Source organism: Thunnus thynnus, chromosome 16 (assembly GCF_963924715.1).
Source record: "Thunnus thynnus chromosome 16, fThuThy2.1, whole genome shotgun sequence".
Lineage (NCBI taxonomy): Eukaryota > Metazoa > Chordata > Actinopteri > Scombriformes > Scombridae > Thunnus > Thunnus thynnus.
Genome location: NC_089532.1, coordinates 13,091,634 through 13,110,987, shown reverse-complemented (window position 1 = coordinate 13,110,987; position 19,354 = coordinate 13,091,634). Strand labels below are relative to the sequence as shown.

Sequence of the window (19,354 nt, the reverse complement as noted above, 5' to 3'; positions counted from 1 at the left end):
TGTTTGAAATGAAGGTTTGTTCCCATATCTCTGGGGTGTCATGGCTATTGGAGTAGAGAGGAAAAAGTGGTAGTCTTCTCTCTTTCACCTTTAGCCAGTGTCCTAGTGGTAACAGGGGGCGGTAAAGAGGAGGCGGGTAGTGACATCGGAGTTTGGCAGGGAGACTTGCTGAAGGAGAGAGTTTGTTGTAATTGCTCTGACAGGTTTTAGGGCTGTTAATGACTCCGGCCTGAGCGCTACCAATTTGTCAGCATGCTTGCTGTTTACTAAGCTGTTGTTTTATGGTCCAGTGCAAGGGGCTGCTGCTTGTTTAAGCACAGATCAGGAAATAATCAGCGTAAAACACTGGCTGCAGTGGTGCAGCCACACTAAAACAGTTCCATTTAAGAGCCCTCATCTACTGTATGGATCTGAATGAACGCAGTAAACCATATGGTGTGTGGTCATACAAAGACAAACAAACACAATGATGGGTTACTTACTTTTGGACGCTCTAGTGTGTGTTTTATCATTAAAGGGATTATGGTCTACTCATTAGCACTTGTCTGCGCTGTATGTTACGTCAGTGCAAAGCATATTGCTAGCATGCGGTTATAGTCAGAAGACCTGTAATCCCCAGTCGGCACAGAGCAACAGAGGGCCGGCCATTCCCCTCGTGTGAATAGAGTCTCTACGTGTTTTTGTATGTGTGTGTGTGTGTGTGTGAGAGAGAGAGAGACTGTGTGTGCGTCAAGAGCATGTGGTCCCAGAGCCAGCAAAGACCCCTTCGTAAATCCAGAGTAAATAAAAGGGGTAACCAGACGGACAAAAGAGGAGCCCCCACTGCTTCTCTCATTCGCTGCCATTTGGGGGACTGAATGTGCTAAACGCTGCTTATGTTGGCTGAAAAGTTGAGGAGAAAAAGAGGGAAAAGGGAGGCTCTAAATCCCCCTCTTCTTTTCTCTTCATTCTCTACGGCCAAGCCTGCAGGGCTAGAGGTGGTGGTGTAATAGGAGGGTGTTGGAGGGAGGGTTGGAAGGCCCGGTCACTATGGTGTGGTAAGGTAAAGAAGGCCAAAGGAGCTCTTGCTAAAACAAACCTCTTAGCTTCTGTCCTCCAGCTACTCCTTCTAACTCTACTCTTGAGTTTTTTCTCTTCTCCTCATTTGGGTGAGCTTGGGTGAACATGCCTGACTAGTTTGGGCTGACAGGGGGCGTGGAGGGTTGTGTGGGGGGGGTCTGTTGTAATTAGTCACTTTAACCACAGCTTCCATAAGCCACTGCCTCAACACTCTTGCTTCATTACCCTGAAACAAACGCTGGGGCCTCCCAGTGCAAAATCATTGCACAGCCTTTAGAAGAATACACACACAACATCTGAAGCTTGTATATAAGCTCCTCAGTAGGTATTTAAATAGTATATGGACCAATAAGTCTGGAGTGTTATTTGATAACTAACCATGACTGGGTTTGAATGTGTTTTCCAACTACTGACAAGTCATTATTCATTCATGCAATTGGTATATCGGAATGGTAGCACACCAGAAGGAGGACATTCTTGATGTAGTGATAGAGCCACAATATACGTTACTCACAGTCAGATCCATAATGCTTCTAGGGCTGACTAGACCTTAGTGGCTCCCTAGGGGGGCAAGGTGCCTCCTAGACATGAAGCATGATCTCTAGAGTCATTAGAACACCCCTGAATCCCACTTAATCTCAGCAGAGACTGTAGGACACTTTGTGCTAAACCAATTCTTTATGCAAGAAATCCTGAAGCAACCCTGAATGTGCCAACATTAGATAAGCAGAGTTGCAGTGTGTTTACAGTCCTTTCCCAACCCGTTAATGAGCTCAGCCCTGAGACCAATTTACTCACAGGGAGATATATCTGAATGCATTTTTAATAACCACCAACTGGTGATGAGAGTGGGAATGTATGTGAGCGTAATGTGCTCTTGGACTTGCTTGTTTGTTTGCTTGCGTGTTCATTCCGTCTCTCACCCTCATCGCGTTCGGTCATTGTCTTCCATCTTGCCTGATTACACCTTCTAGGTTTCTGCAAACAAAAGTATGCACAGAACTTTCATTGCAAACACTTTAAGTCAAAATATTGATAGTGTGTAGGGGAGAAGGAGAGTGAAGGAAAGAGTGAGGAAAGACAGAAAGAGAGTGGGGAGAGTTGGGGGGGGGCGTGAGGAGGGGGGTTTGTCTTTTTTCCGTCTCCAAGGGCGCTGCTTTTCCAAAAGTGCCTGGGGCTACACTCCAGCACCTCGGCTCCCCTAGGCCTTTCGGCTGCCTCCTAATAGCCAACCCCCATCTGTGTCACATGGCCAGATGATGGGACGCTTCCCCCTGCTCTGCCCTGCACTTTTTTTTCCTTTCCCCATTTTTTTTTTAGAGTGCACATCCACACAGGTTAGAATGGCAGAGTTGCCAGGGAACAGTCAGAAGCCATTAGCGTTTGGGACAATTTGCCCTGCAGCGTTCCTTCTCTCGCTCATAAGAAAGGAGTGGGGGTGGATGCAAAGCACCAGCTCTCCTTTAGATGTAATGAGGTTGTGCAAGTTGGGTCTTCTTTATTCTTTTTCAACTCCTTCTCTTTTCCTCCTCTTGCTTCTTCATCTCCCTGTTATTTCTTTCTTTGCTATTTCTTACTTATATACTGTGTGTGTATATATATACATACACTATGTATATATTTATATATATATAGTAGTATATGTAAAGTCAATAACAACTATTAATAGTGTCCACAAAATTCATGCTTGAATGCCACAAGCCTGGTCTGTGCACACATGACAGTATCCATGTGCATGTGAGAGAAAGACAGAGGAGCTGAGAGCCTTGGAGTCTGGTTTCACCCTTGCGGGCTAGGGCAGGAGGCAGCAAGCATGCTGGGTAATGAAGTGACAGGTCAGTCTGTAAATACGCACGGGTCGCTCTGGCTCTGGCCAGGGGGGAGGCTATCGCATTGCAGTGAAAATGGAAACGTCAATAAAATTAATCTGCCAGCCTTTTGGCCACTGTGTGGTTCCATTGGATGAGCCTGACTGCTCACAGCAGGAGAGGGATTTGGAGACTTGCTTGAAAATCAACACAAAACCTAGCGGCACACAAACAAACAAACTGTGTATCAACATTATTCAGCAAAGCTCAAAAGAAGAGAAACAAGGGGAGGGTGGTTAAAATTCACAGCTCACTACTTGTGTTGTTATTGAAGTTAGGAAGCAAACTGGGGGAGTTAGACTTGACTTCCGCCTGGGTCGCATTTCTCAGGAAGCCCCTCACAGTCAGGGTAGGGCTACGGCCAGACCAAAGTTTATTGTTTTAGGCTTTCCTGAACAAGGATTCGTACTTAGCCTGGGATTTATGGCATTTGCCACTAATGAATGCCCATTCTACAATTACAACACCCCTAGTCTGTGTCCCCATTCCCATATGTCCTTCAGAGAGGCTGTTGCTTCTTTAACTTCACACAGGGAGCGCAAAGTCGGCACTTCTCTGTTTTCCCCTTTCGTGTGGCTCTGCACTAATGATGTGGAAGGAAAACACTGCGCACAGACAGAAAAGATAGACAGAGAGAAGAAAAAAGAGAGGGAAAACAAGGGGGAGAAAAAAGAAAAAGAAAATGGGGAAAGTAGTTAGAAGTGAGGGCCCCTACTGTCCTTGTATTCTTCATTTATTTTGCATTTGATTACGCTACCAGTCGGATCCTTTTTCTTTCCCCCTTTTTAATGTTATTAGTTCAAATATTTATGCGAGATTAGGGCTTGTATAGGTGGTTGTGATTGATGCCTCCCCAAAAACAGGAGGACATGTGAGTCTGAATTTTGAGAACGTCAGGGTCCTTCTCTGCCTTAGTGGAGGAGTTTTTCAGATACATAATTTAGATGCCCTCAAGGAAGGCTTTCAAGGCATTTGTGCCCGGGGGCAAGAAAAAATAACTATGACTGTTAAAAGTAAATCATTTTTGCTAATGCACAATTAATGCCGGGAAGGAGGAACAAGAAAAGGGCAAGGGACAAAGATGGAAACTTCAATTTAAAGGAGAAATCGTGCCTGGGTATGTGCATGTTTTTCCTCTTGAAATCAAACACTGACGGACATTAATGCAGGCGAAGCCGCCACTGGCCTGTCATGCTAATCTTGTGGCAGAATGGGGAGGGGTTGCTGCGAGGGAAGGGAGTGGGAGAGGAGGACTAGGAGAGTCAGGGGCTGGGGTGGGGGAGGCAGACGAGTCCATTATGTGCATCGAAGTGCAACAATGAACCACCCCAAATCACATCCTTACTTCAATACGCATGCTTTTCAACTGGATGCCCTGAATTATCATATCCTGTGAGTTTTGTTTGTATGTGAGTGTGTGTGTGTGTGTGTGTGTGTACTGTATATGTCTGCATAACTCCTTCTTGTCCCCTTTGGCTCTCTTCAAAAGATGAAAAAAAAATGCTCTACATATGTCAAGCATGCAAATCTAATTGAATTAATGACATGAGTCCAAGCCTCTACTGTACTTGAAGACTCGTCGTATTTTATTGTCATCTCGCTTCATTTTTTCTTTCCTTCTCTTCCTACCGTAGAACTGGAATGAGGAATCTAGTGTTTCAGTGTCCAACCATAACATTAGAGTCATTAACCCCCATTCCCCTCTCCTGTGCTCTGGGGTATTGAACAACTCTGCTAGGCCTCTGTGTAAACCCTTAGCTCTCTGTACAGGCCTTCGTCTAAGGCCGTCTAAATCCCTCTACCTCCATATCTTCACTACACAACACTGACTTTGCTCTGGCAATTTACAATGCCTGAGTGCAGTGCTTTTGAATTCTTTCTTAGGTATCTTTGTCAGATTATCCATCTTTCATAAGCCTTAAACTCAGCTTTGACTGTCTATACAGTACTTCTGTTTCTGCTTTGAGCAAGATTTTTTTTTATTGTACTCTGAGTCAGTGATGTGGTCTGGGATGTTATTTAACCCCGGGTTTGGTTTCCGTCCAGGAGATGGCTTAGACAACAGTGTTGCATCGCCTGGCACAGGGGACGATGATGATCCAGACAAGGATAAGAAGAGGCAGAAAAAGCGTGGCATTTTCCCCAAGGTGGCCACTAACATCATGAGGGCGTGGCTGTTCCAGCATCTCACGGTAAGCACAGCCATAACTTTTTAGAGATGCACGTGAATTAAATGAATGTATGAAAACAACACAGGTGGAAACACACACACACACACACAAACACATACCCTCGGAAAAAAAAAAAACATGCAGAAGCCCACATACACACACCTGTCACATAGTCATCAGTGAGGGAGGTGAGCGACGGCAGCGCTGTGATGCTCACCTGTCAGCCACCTGTCAGAGGGACACAGTGACCGGGTCAATCTAATCAGTTTGGACTGTTTACCCTGCTCAGCACACTCTGAGTAAGAGGGAGATGGCCAAACAATCCATGACATTTACTCCAATATGAGATGCGCTGTTTGTTTGGCTTGAAGAAGAATGTTTTTCTGGGTCAGAATGAGAGGAGTTACTGGAGAATGATCATGGGTGTAAAGGTGTGAAGTTTTAGGTATTTTTTAAACCATATTTTCAAATTTGTGATATTTAATTACGTTTGAGGTTGAGATGGTGAATGGTCATATCTTTTTTCATTCACTTCACTTAGCACAGTGAGGCTTCATGGCTTTGAGTAAATATTCAAATGTGACAGTAATTCAAAATAATAGAACATTCACTGCTCAGCTGTTTTCTTTACGTGTTGGTTTTTCTGTCTGTCTATTTGTGTTCATCAAGTATAAGGCGATCGACCACATGTCCCCCTACCCTCGCTAATGTCAGGACATTATCAGAACATCAGGCTGTATTGATTTTGCTACGCAGGTCAGATTTCAGGAGGAGGTGGCCACACCAGGACACATAAGCTGCTCTCAGAGCACGTGGCTCTCTGTCCCAGAGATGGAGAGACAATTTAGGGGGAACGGAGTAGTAAAAGAAGAGAGAGAGAGAAAGTAGAAGAGACTTAGCTCAGAGCGTCAGGTGCCCCCTGTGCACCCGCAACCCCCCCCCCCCCCCCTCCACCACCACCACCAGTGCCCACTCCCTACCCAAAGCCCTCAGACCCTGATTACCTAACCAAAAGCCCAAGTAATGAGTGGCCAGCAAATACGGACTAATTGAAAGGGCTGTAAATCCATTACATATTGGTCAGGGATAATCAGGAGTGCTTTAATCACTTTTATCTATTCAGGAGCAGTGAAGCTGCAACAGCAAAGCCCTGAGCCTCGCAGGCCTTAGCGGCTCCACCACGCCAGTCTGCATGCTTATTATTCTCATCATTATCAAAATGACTTCACAGCTGTTCACAGCTCCATCGCTCCCTGACTGGAGACCTCTCACCAAACTGTGCAGACTAGGCTTCACTCAGAGATTGAGGGCAGGAGGGAGGCCAAACTTTTTTTCCTTTTTTTTTTTTTTTTAGATAATTCTTTACCGAAGTGGAATTTACTGTATGTTCATATATGCATGCACAAAACACATAAACACACCTTATGTGAGTTTAGACTAGAAATTTCCTCATGATTTGGCATCTTTCCTAGTTAAAACCTCACACAGTTTCAGCGCTCCTTTTCCTGCAAAAGATGCTGATAGAAAGACAGAATGATGCATAGAGAGCTTTTGGAAGAGACTCCAGCAATTTTCTTTAGAATTGTTTTAAAATTCAATTGAAAGAGTGGAAAGGAAAGGAGGGGGGGGGGAAAGCCCAATGTTGGACACAGGCACAGTTTTCAGAGAGCTGGTTAATTCAGACAGTGCAGAGCTTTCAATGCCCTCTTTTTCTCTGTCCCTCTCTCCTTTATCACATCCCCTGCTTGTAGATGTTCTCTCCAATCTTTATTTGTTTCTTTTGTGTAAAGCCCTGGCCAGTCTTGTACAAATAATAATCCCTCCCTTTTAACCTGCCTTCATTTCTCTACTGAGGAAGAGGACTAATTGAATTATCCCCCTTCTCTTCTCACCATCCAATTCTCCCACCCATAAACTCTCTCTCTCTCTCTCTCTCTCATACGCACACACACACACACTCCCATTAGCCATTCTCCTTTCTTTTAATTTGTTAAGCAAATGTATTTGCCATTGCTGGATGCGTTTGTGCAAGGGTGAATTCTTGGGGACTTTGGCCCCTGAATGGCCTATAGCAGCAATTCTGTCATTCACGCATTCATTAACTGAGGGGTGAGGAGTGAAAGGAGCAGCCTTGTATTTTCTCAAACGGCGGGGCCAGCATGAAGCTCCTCTTCCATGAGCCACAGGGGTCTCCCTACATATGTTCTCAACATCCAGCCATTGTCACATCTTCTGAAAAGCTCAAAAGGACAGGACCCCCCTTCACACACAGAAAAACAACACAGGCCAATAGTAACAACTGTTGGCTTTTGGATTCAGTATAACAAAATTGCCCTCTCCCCTCCCACCCTCCCTCGCTTTACTCTGACCTCACACTCTCTTGGGAGAAATCATAAGATGGTTTTCTTCATGACATTCACATATAGAAAGTAATCTCATATTTAACATCAATCCTACCGTTGCCACAGTCTGAAACTGAAGCCAATATTCCAGCTGAGGGGAAAATAAGATCTCACAAAATATACAAAGATTCCACAGATACTCTACGGAGAAGCTGTGATAACTCTGACCTCTTATGCTGAGCCCATATGCACATGCACTAGAGAGCACGTGAGCTGGCAACCTTAAATGCCCCATATTTAATTGGCAAACGGCTGGACAGATCAGCTGGTGTTAGCTGGCAGAAGAGGGACAGACCGTCTCTCCACTCCCTCCTTCTATCCTCCCTCCCACTCTTTCTCTCTCTAATACCACCCCCCTCCCTCCCCATGAGTTTCTGGATGTCTTCCAGCCACATTAGGGGAAGGGAAATCCCAGACTGTTGGTGTAAGCTTTTCAATACTACAGGGAGATTATGTTATCAGAAAGGTAAACTTCACTGTTAGGGGTAAAATGTTCTACTGCACTTCAAAAGCATGGACTACAGAATTCAGGAGAGGAAGAGAGAGTTATGTGGAAGGGTAGGTATATACAGGGAATGCAAGAGAGAAGAAGAGAGGTGATAAGAGAGAGGCAGACAGAGAAATAAAGAGGCAGTGGTGGGAGTTTTTTTCCTTATTGTTGCAAAAGGTGATGCCCTTTTGTTTGGCAAAAGCAAACTCTAAAATCTACAATTAGCCCCTCGGCGCCCCCGGCCTTCCTTCCCTCTCACCCCCTGTTAGCCCCCTGCTAGCCCTTACTCACCCCTGTAAAGACAAGGGTCGGCCTTGCAATGAAAACAGGAAGCACTCAGATACAAAGATACCACTCTGGGCCCTGGCCTTGTCTTTTGACTAGTGTAAACCCTCAAACACCTATGAAAATAAATAGGGGACCTCAGGAGCAAACCAGGCCAGTTGATAGTATGCGCACGTGTGCATGTGTGAGCTAGGTGGAGGGAGGGAATGAGCGAGAGAGGGAGAGTGGTCAGTCAGATGAGTAGGTAGCCTTCTCAAGCATCAAGCGTCTCAGGTTTTGTGCTAGGCCACCCTTTGGCCTGGGTGTTTGGGGAAATGCTGTTAAGCTGCTAAGCCAGGTGTATTGGTCCCCTGGGCTCCCTGAAAGGGAAATGATACATCCCTTGGTCATTTGGAAAGTCCTTGGACTGTGAGCATTAGAACAGTGTGTCCAGATGTGAAATGTTTATGCATCCTATTTGATTACTGTATTGTATTTAGTACAGCACATACTTTTCTTTTCTAAATGTTTGCCTACCTGTGAGAGTACTGACTCACTAACTGTTGCATGACTAAATTTATAAAATAAGAAATATTGTGTTTTTTTTCTTGTATAACAGGAAGAACACTTACAGCAGAGCTCAAAAACAAGGCCATATGATTAACCAAAATGAGGACACGTCACACTTTGTGAGGAGATGAGTGCATTGTGCTTCAAACATCATTAGATACACTAGTGACAGTGGCTACACCCCCCTCCACCCCCCCCCCACCCCCCCCCCCCCCCCCCCCCCCCCCACCCCCCCCCCCCCCCCCCCCCCCCCACCCCCACCCCACCCGCTTCACTCCCAATCCCAGCCCAACATAGCATTAGTCTCCATGACAACAGGGTGTCATCGTCAGGTCGAGCCCTCCTATGGGAGCTGCTCTCTCGACCGCCCTTTATAGACGCACATAAAAGAGCCAGCTAGGGTCATTCACAAGACATGGGCGCAGGCAAGGCCAAAACCTGGCAACGGATGTTTGTCCCATACGATAAACAAGTGTACAAGTCCATCCCTCGAAAAGAGAGGGCATGTTGTTTGAGTAGACTAAACAGTCAGCCCTGTTGTATCCCCAGTTTTGTTTAAGCTCCTCTAGTCCTTCTAATCCTTGTGTGTTGTTGCAGTACAAGCAGCATTTAACTGGTGGAGACACACATCTGCAAACAGTTTGAAATACCCAAGCCCTTCCTCCTTTTACATTCAACTGCTGAAAGCTGTCCATTTCATATTTCCTGCTGCCTACTTTTATCTTTCCAACATACTGTACATGTCACGATAAGTTTTTATTTAATTCATACTTAGTTAGTTCACTAATTACATCATTAGTTTGTTTGGATTTTAGTTGTACTTGTGTAGCAATAAAAAAAAACAACTTTTTAAAGCCAGAAATTTTTATTAAGTAGTAACTTTGGCCTGCTTTTCGGAAATTACACTTTGGAAATCTGTTTACTTTTCACCTCCGTAAGTTGTTGTGTGAGTTTGGATGAAGAGAGGGTGCAGACAAAGGAGAAGGAGGGAGTGGGTTTAGGGGTGAGGAGGGGGTAAAGAGGGGGCTCCTAAGGGTCACAGAGGTGGACGCCTGGAGGAGGCCCACACACTAATCTGTCATGTGCTTGTTTGCCTCAGAGCCCAAAAGTCAGCTCTCCAGTCACCCATAGCAACCCAGGCGACAGTTTGGTTCACTGCCACTGCCCAAATGTGTGACTATCAGTGGGAGATGTGGGGAAAATGAGTCATCACATTGCTTTTGTGTGTGTGTTTACAAAACAGACATTAGTGACAACATGACAGGAGAGTTTAGGGATGTTTAGCACAGGAGTCATTGAAAGTCTTTGATAATGACTGAGGAGGAGATCTTTTTTGGGGTGGGGGGGCATGGGGGGGTTTGAGGTTTGGTGCCTAGCTATTGTCTAGTCACTGTGTTCTAATGTTGGCTGCTCAGCGACCCTGGAAAACAGAGACATAAGCCACCTCAGTCTGCCATCTGTTCTTCCCGAGCCTGGCCATCACAGAGGGGCTACCACACCACGGACAGACCTTACGGGGGAAAGACGCTGACACACAGACACTTAAGAAATTCTTTATTTCACACAAGAATCTCGCCTTCCTTGTCAGAACTCATTTAAAAAAAATACCATTACATGTCTAACAAGATGCTTTTTATAGAAGGAGAGAGCATAAACCAGGATGAAAGTTTAGAAGGGGGATCCAGTGACTTCCCATTTTCACAGGCTGTATAATTATATGACAGGCCACATCAACTTTGCCATCTCATTGCAGAGCGGCTTTGCAGCAATTTCCAAGTGTTAGTGTGTCACAGCTCTGTGACTGACAAAAGCCTTGTTTACAGGGTACTTTGGCATAGTTGGTTGCCGTTCCAGAGGTTTAGTGCTGCATTAGAATGTAATAAGCCCGAATTTGTTTCATGCTCCGACATCAGACCTTTACACTTTGCCCCCTAATCCAGATCTGTCGTAGTTTCACTTCAAAGCCAACTAAGCCCACGTGGAATCCACTGACATATGAAGCATGGCACATTAACCCTGCATACACTATGGAGTGCATGTGCTTGTGAAAATAGCAGGAATGTTTGCTGTTTTTTTTAAAAAAAACTTTTCATTCCCATAAGCTTGCTTATCTTCAAGATGAGCACCATGTTATTGTGCATGTGGAAATGCAGGGGTGCCAGCACCACTCCTCCACCCTCTATCTCACATTTCCTCCGTTTTCCCTCCTTCCCTGTTAATTTTTCCTCCTGCTGTTTGCATCTTAATGCAGGTTGTTTAATGAAGTAGCAGAAATGAGTGCGTTTGTGAAGGGACTGTTTATGACACATTCCCAGTGCATGGAGGTGATTAAGCTGTGTGAAACTCCAGTGTTTGCAAAAAGAAAAAAAAAAAGACATACGATATATCCTCTAGTGAGACTACAATAAAGGAAAAAACTAAGGAGGACTGTGTTCCCTTGAACTGAGATGCAATATGCATTTCTTTAAATGAGGTTTTACAGCGGGGGCGTCCTCATGGAAGACCGGGAGCGCAGCGTGAGTTTGACCGGCCCCTGCAGAGGTGACTGCACATGCCCTGACCGCAGCAGAATACAAACAGAGCTAGGTCTGTGGAGGGCAGTCAGATTTATAAACTCACAGCTCCGAACAGTGAGAGACTCCTCCAAGAACACACATGCACACAGCTGAAGAGAGTTCTTTAAGGCCCTACGCTCCACTGAGAATAGGGCACAACCCAGGAACATTTCCCTGCCTTCAGCACAGCAGCGCAATCCACTGCTGCTGTAGTCATAACACTGATCCATTCGCTTGAACCTGGCTGAGCTGACTCTATGGGAAAGAGGAATGAATGACGTCATCTGCACTAACGGACCCTGCGAGGTAGTTTGTGATAGCATACATGCCTCTGGTGGAAAGCCAGGGTTATTAAGATGGTGGTAACTGATTCTGTGCCATTTTCCCCTTTTCTACACTTTTGGGGTTATCTTACTCATAACAAAATGTATAAGAGGATTTTGGTTTCACATCTTAGAGCTAGTTCCCTTAAATTACCCCTTACCCTTCCAGGGGTACCGCCCTGCAGGCTAGCTTCATCCCCCTATGGCTGATTGCGGGGTTGTGGCAAGAGCTGCTAGAACGGTGGCTGCTGCATGCTGGGGACCATGGAGGCCAGTGAGATTTTGCTGCAGGCCTCTACGCTGCCCCAGTATCGCTTTGATATTCATCTCACACCAAGAGAAGAAAATGCAAAAGGGGGAAAGGAGCAGCACAAGCGTGGAAACAGCACACCAGTCTAAAGAAGGGAGGGAGGCAAGGAAAGAGAAAAGAGTTGAGGGATGGAGGCATTGAGTAGAAATCAAAAACAGACCTTGTGTTTCACTGTTTGGTTTGTCATGGGACCCTGGCTGCACCAAATCCCACTCCTGCCATTTTGTGTGATTTTTCTCCCCTCCCTGCCTACTCCTCTCAAATGCATGCTTTTGTTTTGCCCAGCGCTCAGTCCAGGGGCAAGCAATGGGATTCCTGCACAGTGGGGTCCTTATAACTGGGAGCCATGTCTCTTGTTCTCACCTCTTTCCCCCCCACTTCCTCACCTTTTCATTTTTTTCCTCCATTGATATCCTCTCTCTTTCCCTCTCTGAACATATGGACTGGTTTTTAAGAGAGATCCCAGTCCACATCAAAGACTGAGGCTGAGCGGGTCAATTTGTTACTCCTTTCCCCAACTCTTCCCCCTCCACTAACCTCAGTGGACCCTCCCTGCACCGCAAACATTTACCCAGAATGCTCTATTGCTCAAGCAATTCTGCCTAGCATATACAGTATATCGAGCCATGTGTTGTTAGTGTCTGGGTCTGCTCTCCACTTATAGCAGACCTACTTCACTTCAGAGCTCTGAATTTCTCTGTTGCCACATCCCCCTAAGATCATGTAAGGCTATACAGATGAGCATGTATGATAGACAGCAACCGCTGTATCAAAAAATAGCTGTACCACACGCTGATAAGAAAAAAGCAGATGGATAGAGGAGGAAGAGAACCAAAGAAAGAAAAAAAATCAAATAAAAAAAAATAAATATATAAATCCAAATCTAAGCAGAACAGGCCTTGGCTCCAGATGTGAATCTCTCTGAATATTGATCATGGGGAAAGCTAGTCCCCCATATCCCCAGGGGCGGCAGCGACTGACACACAAAGCACCTCTCTAAAGCCCATAAACCAGCTTGTACAATTATTTAGATAAAGAGGGCGACAACAGCAGTGTATGCCTCCCAACCCAGAACCTCCTCTTTGGCTCACATCCTCCTACTACTACTCCTGCTCCTCCTTTTCCTCTTTCTCATCCAGCATAAAGATGAAGAAATGAAAAATGGGGGAAAATGTGTAATTAGCCACACATTTCTGAATCCTCCTTAATGTTCATTACTGAAACCAGGGGCAATTACAAGTTCAAAGGGGTTTAGGGCACCCGCAGCCCGCATAATCAGCCACAAATTAAGCACTGCTCATTTGTCACAGCACAGCACGCACACTTGTACGTGCACACAGAAACACACATGCATGCATACTGTCAGGGTCGAGTCATAAACAGGCTGACAGGCATCAATTTCCATACAGGCACAAATCTCAGCTAGCCCAAGGCGCTGGGTTAGGTCCCCAATCCTCTTATGCTCTGATGCTTTGTTTTCACTAGACAACAGCAAACACTACTGACACCTTCACCTTAGCTTCCTTGACATTATACTGTATCCTGCTTGCAGTCATCCTCTTATAGGTGTCCTGTTTGCAGTTAAAATCCCCTCCGCCACCTGTCCCATCCTGTCACTATTTTACAGATTTTTTTAAAAACCTCTATCTTCCTCTTTGTCTATCTCTTCCCACCTGGCTGTGTCTTTGCAACATGTAACAGTGTGTGTTTCATGTTTGTCCCCGGTGGTGTATCTCAGTTACCTCTGGGGCCAGGTCACAATGGCTAATCCTGTCTTCAGGTGGATGTTTAGCACACTGAGAAGAGAGCTTGCAGAACCGGAGGTGAGCTCCTGTTACAGGACTACCTGACCAGGGGTCACCTCAGACACTGTCAGAATACACACACACACACACATGCACACAAACATACACACAAAGAAACATGTCCTGGCAGATATGCAAGCATGCTTGCACATGCACACAAACATACATACAATCTAGCATACACACCTCCCAAAGTTTTCACCCACAAACACTCTAACAAACACTGTCGCTCCACATTTAACCTGCTTATCTATCCCAGGTGGCTCAGCCTCCATCTCTCTCCTCCCTTGTTCGTCTTTATCTGTCTACTGTACTACTCCTCATCTAGTCTTTCTCTGTCTTCTCTCATTCCCAGATCAGTCAGAGTCTTGTTCACATTAGGATTCCCTGATATGATCTCCATGAAGACTTGCTCTAGTGGCCATGCATTGCCTGTCCTGCCCTGCACCCTCATTGTTTAAGCTGCTCTCACAAGGGGACACAGTCAGGTCTCCAGTGAATTGAAGGGAGCCCTATCATGTGTGACTCTGCCTCAGCGTAGTGGGAAAGAGAACTCATTTTTCACGGGGGGAACGACATCCATCTCAGCAGCCAAACGCTGGCTGTTTCATTAAGTTGCCCATCCAGGCAGACAGATGTGTTCACCACACAGAGCCGTGTTTGCCTATGCAAGAGCGTGTATTAACCCACAATCCTTTGGGGGAGATTAATAGGCTACCAGCCCCTTTCCATTGATTATCTTCATGCCATTTTCCCTCCTTTCCTTGGCTAGATATTAAAAACTAATGAAGCCTATTGAAAACGGGAACTGCAAGGCTCTTCACGGATCATTTTAGGTTATTTGGACTCAAACAGAGAGGGATCTCTTTAAGGCACAGTTTGAGTCGAATTAAGAAAATAAATGTGGAGTAAAGTGTTGAAGAAACAGGAGGCAAAAAGAGGAGAGAGAGAGAGGAGAGAGTGTGACTTTAAAAAGGTGTGTGTTTAAGAAAGACAACTCTACTCATGACACATGGAGCAGAGACACGGCAGATGTTAGCAATTCACGAGCATAGCAAAGCATTCCTTGTGTTGGAACCACGTCCTAATTGCCATAATGGAGGTGGTAAGCGCTGACAGTAATAGAGTCGTGGGGATCCATCCCCAGCAACCTGAATTAGGGGCCACTTGGTAGATCTACTTCAAGATGGCTTTTTTTGTAAGATACCCTTGTTTTCACTGTTTTGTGAAACTTTTTTAAATTTTGCTTTCCATGACAGAACGTAGAACCTTCTCAGCCTTGCCATGGTGTTGAAAGTAGGGAACTCATGGGTGGTGGTTGGCATAAGGTGCAGTGTGGAGGGAAAAGGTGATGTGTGGATGAGGGTGCGTGAGATAGATGGGTCGGAGAGACCTGGGCGGCGAGTGAGCAAAGAGTTAAAAGGATCCATGTTATTGGCTCACCTCTGCACCAGGCCTGGTGAAAGGCGGCGGGGTGCTGTCGGGGAAAATGACTTCCTGAGACATTACCATCAATCACCAGACAGGTCAGGCCCCCCAATCCCTCCATCAGGATGGAGAGGAGAGGAGAGGGGGATGGGAATGGAGGATTAGACTAGAGGGGACAAAAACAGAGAGGAAGACTGGGTTAAGGCTTGTTGCGGAACAGACTATTAACAATCTCTTTCTCTCACTGTCTGACTGTTTTATGTCTTTCTCTTCCTCTGCCTATCTGTCTCTTCATGTCTTTCTCTCTTTCTATTTTCCGGTCCACCATAAAACGGCTACCCAGGCATTCAGGAACGGCCCCTGCTGGTCAGAGTCCTCTCCTCAGCTCAATTGCATCATTAATTATTCCACATTCAGGGGGCTAGAAGCAAATCTAAAGAGAGGAAGAGAAATGGAGAGGGGGCAAGAGTTAGATGGGGAGATGGGGGACAGCTGTGTAACACCCCCAGTTGGTCTTGCTCTAACTCTTTTTCTCTCCGCCTCTTTCTCTTTCTGTAAATGAAGGATGGGAGAGGGGAGGGGCTTGGGTTACCTCAGTGAGCGGTTGTGTTACATTCCTGAGAAGGGAAGGGGTAGGGGGGTGGTTCAACGAGTTGTTGAAAAGAACACAGACGCTTGTCAACAGTCTCCGAGCCAGGGAGCCATCTTGCCTTGCTTTAGGCCCGGAGGTCAATGACCCTCTGTTGCACCCAGATAGAGAAAGGTAGAGTTAAACAGAAAGAGAGTGAGAGAAAGAGAGAGAAACAAATCCACCATATGGTACATGTCACTGCTTGTCTGTGGCAGAGGTCAGTCAAAAGCCTCAAAAATCTCCAAATCCTTCTCTTTCTCTCTTCACCCATAAAACACTGTACGTGAGCAGTGGCTGAGTGACTGTGGATTAGCTTCCTCCAAAGCACAAGTAGAGTAGAAGAGTAGAGGAGAGGCAGACAGAGAGAGACAGAAAAAGCGGCAAGCGCTGGCAGTCATGGCAAAATGGGCCATTAGATTTAAGGAGTAAAAGTTCATCAGCTTTATTAATGGGAAGGTATATAAATGAAGTATGAATTACCTGACTTTTATGGAGTGGCGAGAGTGAAACTGGAGTGTCTTATGATATAATGTTTTAGTGAGCAGTTCTGAGCGCTCTGATGAGCAGGCTGCGGAGAGGAGGAGGAGGGAAAGAGTGGAGAGAGAGAGAGAGAGAGAGAGACTGAAGTGTGCAGGGGTCCCCTGAGTCCAGCGGCTGGAAGGTTGCCTGATTGTCACTAACATGCGTAGCTGATCGGGTTAGCTTGGAGACAGGGATGCTTGTAGCTTCCAGGCTTATTCTTTGCGTGTCATTAGATAGCATAGTAAAAATTGCCATCCTTAAAAAAAAAAAAAAAAAAAAAAAAAAAGGTCAGCCTCATTTCTGCATGCATGCAAACACAAGTATGCAGCCACAGTTGAACATGCCAGCGGTCGCACATGCACAAGCATGTTTGTAAGCACGCATACATGCACACATACAGTATATGCATGTACAGAGATGCAAGCTAGCACAAATGCAAGCACAAGGACACACACACGCCAGTGCGCAGACAGACACACACACACACACACACACACACAAACACACATGCTCCCCACCATCCTGTAATAAGCGGTAAGCTGAGCTAGCTGATGGTCATCCTCCCATGGGGCTGCTGGGTGGCTGCCAACTTCCTGCCTGCTTTGTCAGTGGATAAAGCCCCTAACAAACGAGAGGGCTGTAGCTAGGCAGGCCAGCCAGGTCAAAGGTCACCCCGGCCCCCGGGCAGGATTGAGCCTAAGAGCACTACAAGGAGAGAGAGGGAGAGGATGGAAGAATGCACTTAAAGATCGGCTGCTATTAACCAGGCCTAAAAGCTATGTTTCTCTTCTCTTCTCTTCTCTTCTCTTCTCTTCTCTTCTCTTCTCTTCTCTTCTCTTCTCTTCTCGTCTCTTCTCTTCGCGGCACGTCATAAAGGCATTTTAACTCCTGTCACATGTCGACTCTCCTTTGAGGAACATTAAGAAAGTGAAAGATCCTGAGGGCATTTGTCAGTCCACAGAGCCCCATGCAGACAGCCGCCCCTGGGTGTTGAGCAATGGCAGGAGATATCTCGTTGACTCATACACCCCAAGATGAAAGGAGAGCTTGGAAGACGTGCATTTCTGAAAGGCAAAAATGGTATTCAGTAAAAGAGAACAGACACAACAGGTAGGGACAGGGTGGTGACTGATCAGGGCTTGGCTGGCTTTGTTCCATGGGAGTACTTGTGATCTCAGATGAATGCACCTATAGTTACCATCAGCTATGCTCCTCTGTCTTGCTGACCGGGACATGATCTGAAGTGTCTGTCTGTCATGGGGCTAAGAGCTTCTCTCACAAGCACAGGATAGAGAAAAGAACAGTGGAGAGGAGAAGAGAGGAGAGAAAATCTTTCTTTCCACCCCAGCTGTCCATTCAGAAGGAGAGAAAATTTGACATGGTTGACTTGAACACATTTAGCATCATTAGCAAACAGGAAGTGTCCCCTGCAGCTGTTTTTTAGTGGGGGCGGGGGTGTTCCTGCCTGCACTGTAATGGACAAATGTTACCCACCATGTTTTCCTTTGATTTTTGACCTGAAAACAAAAATTGACATTACAAATGTCCTATGATATCTTCCAAATTGGCTTGACATTCCATAGCTGGCCCCGGGGGTTTCTTGTTTGTCCTCTGTAAGTGGTTGTGCAATTGTTGTTGTGTCCCGAGGCTCGCTATTAGAACGTACTGGCCTTTCTCTCGAGAATGTGGACTCTTAAAGAGACAGAAGGAGAGAGAGGGAGAGAGCTAAAAGAGGTCCTGGTTGTGTATTTGAATTTATGCTCATTAAGTTAATGCACAATGAAAGGGAGACCCGTCAAGTGGAAACTCTCAGAAGCTTCTATTTGAAGAGCGAACAAACCCCCTTTTTCTCCTGCTCTGTCTGTCTATCTCTCCACACATTAATCTGTTTCTATTTCAATTGAAGATCAGCCCCACTTTACTTTGACTTAGGAAGTTAAACAAAGTCTAAAGAACACAATAGAGAAAGAGGATAAACTTAAAGAGACCCTGTATGTTAATATTAAGTCCTTTTCCCAACAGACTTTATCAACAGGCTCGAGGTTGTAAGTGCTTGTCAGTGGTCTCCTGTGTTTTCCCAGCATTTCTCTAAAATGGATCAGCATTAGTGTGCCTGGATGTCGTGTTATAATCCAGAACTGTTTCATACGGTACATATCTAATTATCAAAGTATCTATTTAGCGAGGATGCCACATTTTTCATGAGAAATTTTTGAATAACAAAAGCAGAAATAAATGTTTTTTTCCTGTTGAAAATTATGTTTCAAAGAACTAAGAAAGGTTATGAAAAGCATTTCTGTGTAAAATAATTTGCTTTTTTTGTATTTCTTCCTTAGAAATCATACAAAAAGTTTTCTTAGGCCAAGCCTACCTCATAGCCTGTTGGTCTGTTTAGAAAATCATTGCTTTTTTACAATGTGTACATACGTCATTAAACAGTGCTGATGTTTATTCAGAGGCTTAGTTCATCCACTAGGCTGTAGTTATAGCATGTGCTCCCAATGACTTTATGACTGGCAACAGTGACAAGTGGTGTGGATATGAGGTTGTCCCGTGCAGGCAAAGTGGGTGGGTCTTCTACTTTGACAGGTCCACCAGGCCTCTAATAATCTGCTTATAGGCCCTAAAAGTTTTGTGCGAAGGCAAGCCAACAAGCAACATCATAGGAGCGCAGTGAATTAAAAAAAACTGAGGCTAATTTTTAGAGAATTATTTTTATAAATCTATCAAAGGCATAAAATGAAAATTTAATGGAATTTAATAGGAACAAAACTCTTTATTGGAGGACGATTCTTTGGCTCAGCAATAAGATGTTTTAAAGAGTTCTTGAGAGCAAGTAGTGAGCGTGGCTGTATGTTGACATCAGGCGAACTGGAGAGCAGAGCAGAACAGAGCTGGGTGCCCCTGAGCAGGCAGTTACCACAACAAAGCCAACAGACTGGTCTGAAAAACCAGG

At 45.4% G+C, this 19,354-nt stretch overlaps 1 protein-coding gene across 16 annotated transcripts in view; it reads left to right on the top strand.

The window, feature by feature from the left end:
- The window catches only part of meis2a (Meis homeobox 2a), a 194,784-nt gene that overhangs the window by 143,397 nt on the left and 32,033 nt on the right, over positions 1 to 19,354 (top strand). For 15 of the 16 annotated variants that reach the window (XM_067613989.1, XM_067613994.1, XM_067613995.1 and 12 more), the window contains one exon: positions 4,974 to 5,119. In XM_067613989.1, the coding sequence (XP_067470090.1) occupies positions 4,974 to 5,119 (146 nt within the window). The remainder of the gene's footprint in view (positions 1 to 4,973; positions 5,120 to 19,354) is intronic. The other variant, XM_067613992.1, reaches the window with a different exon arrangement.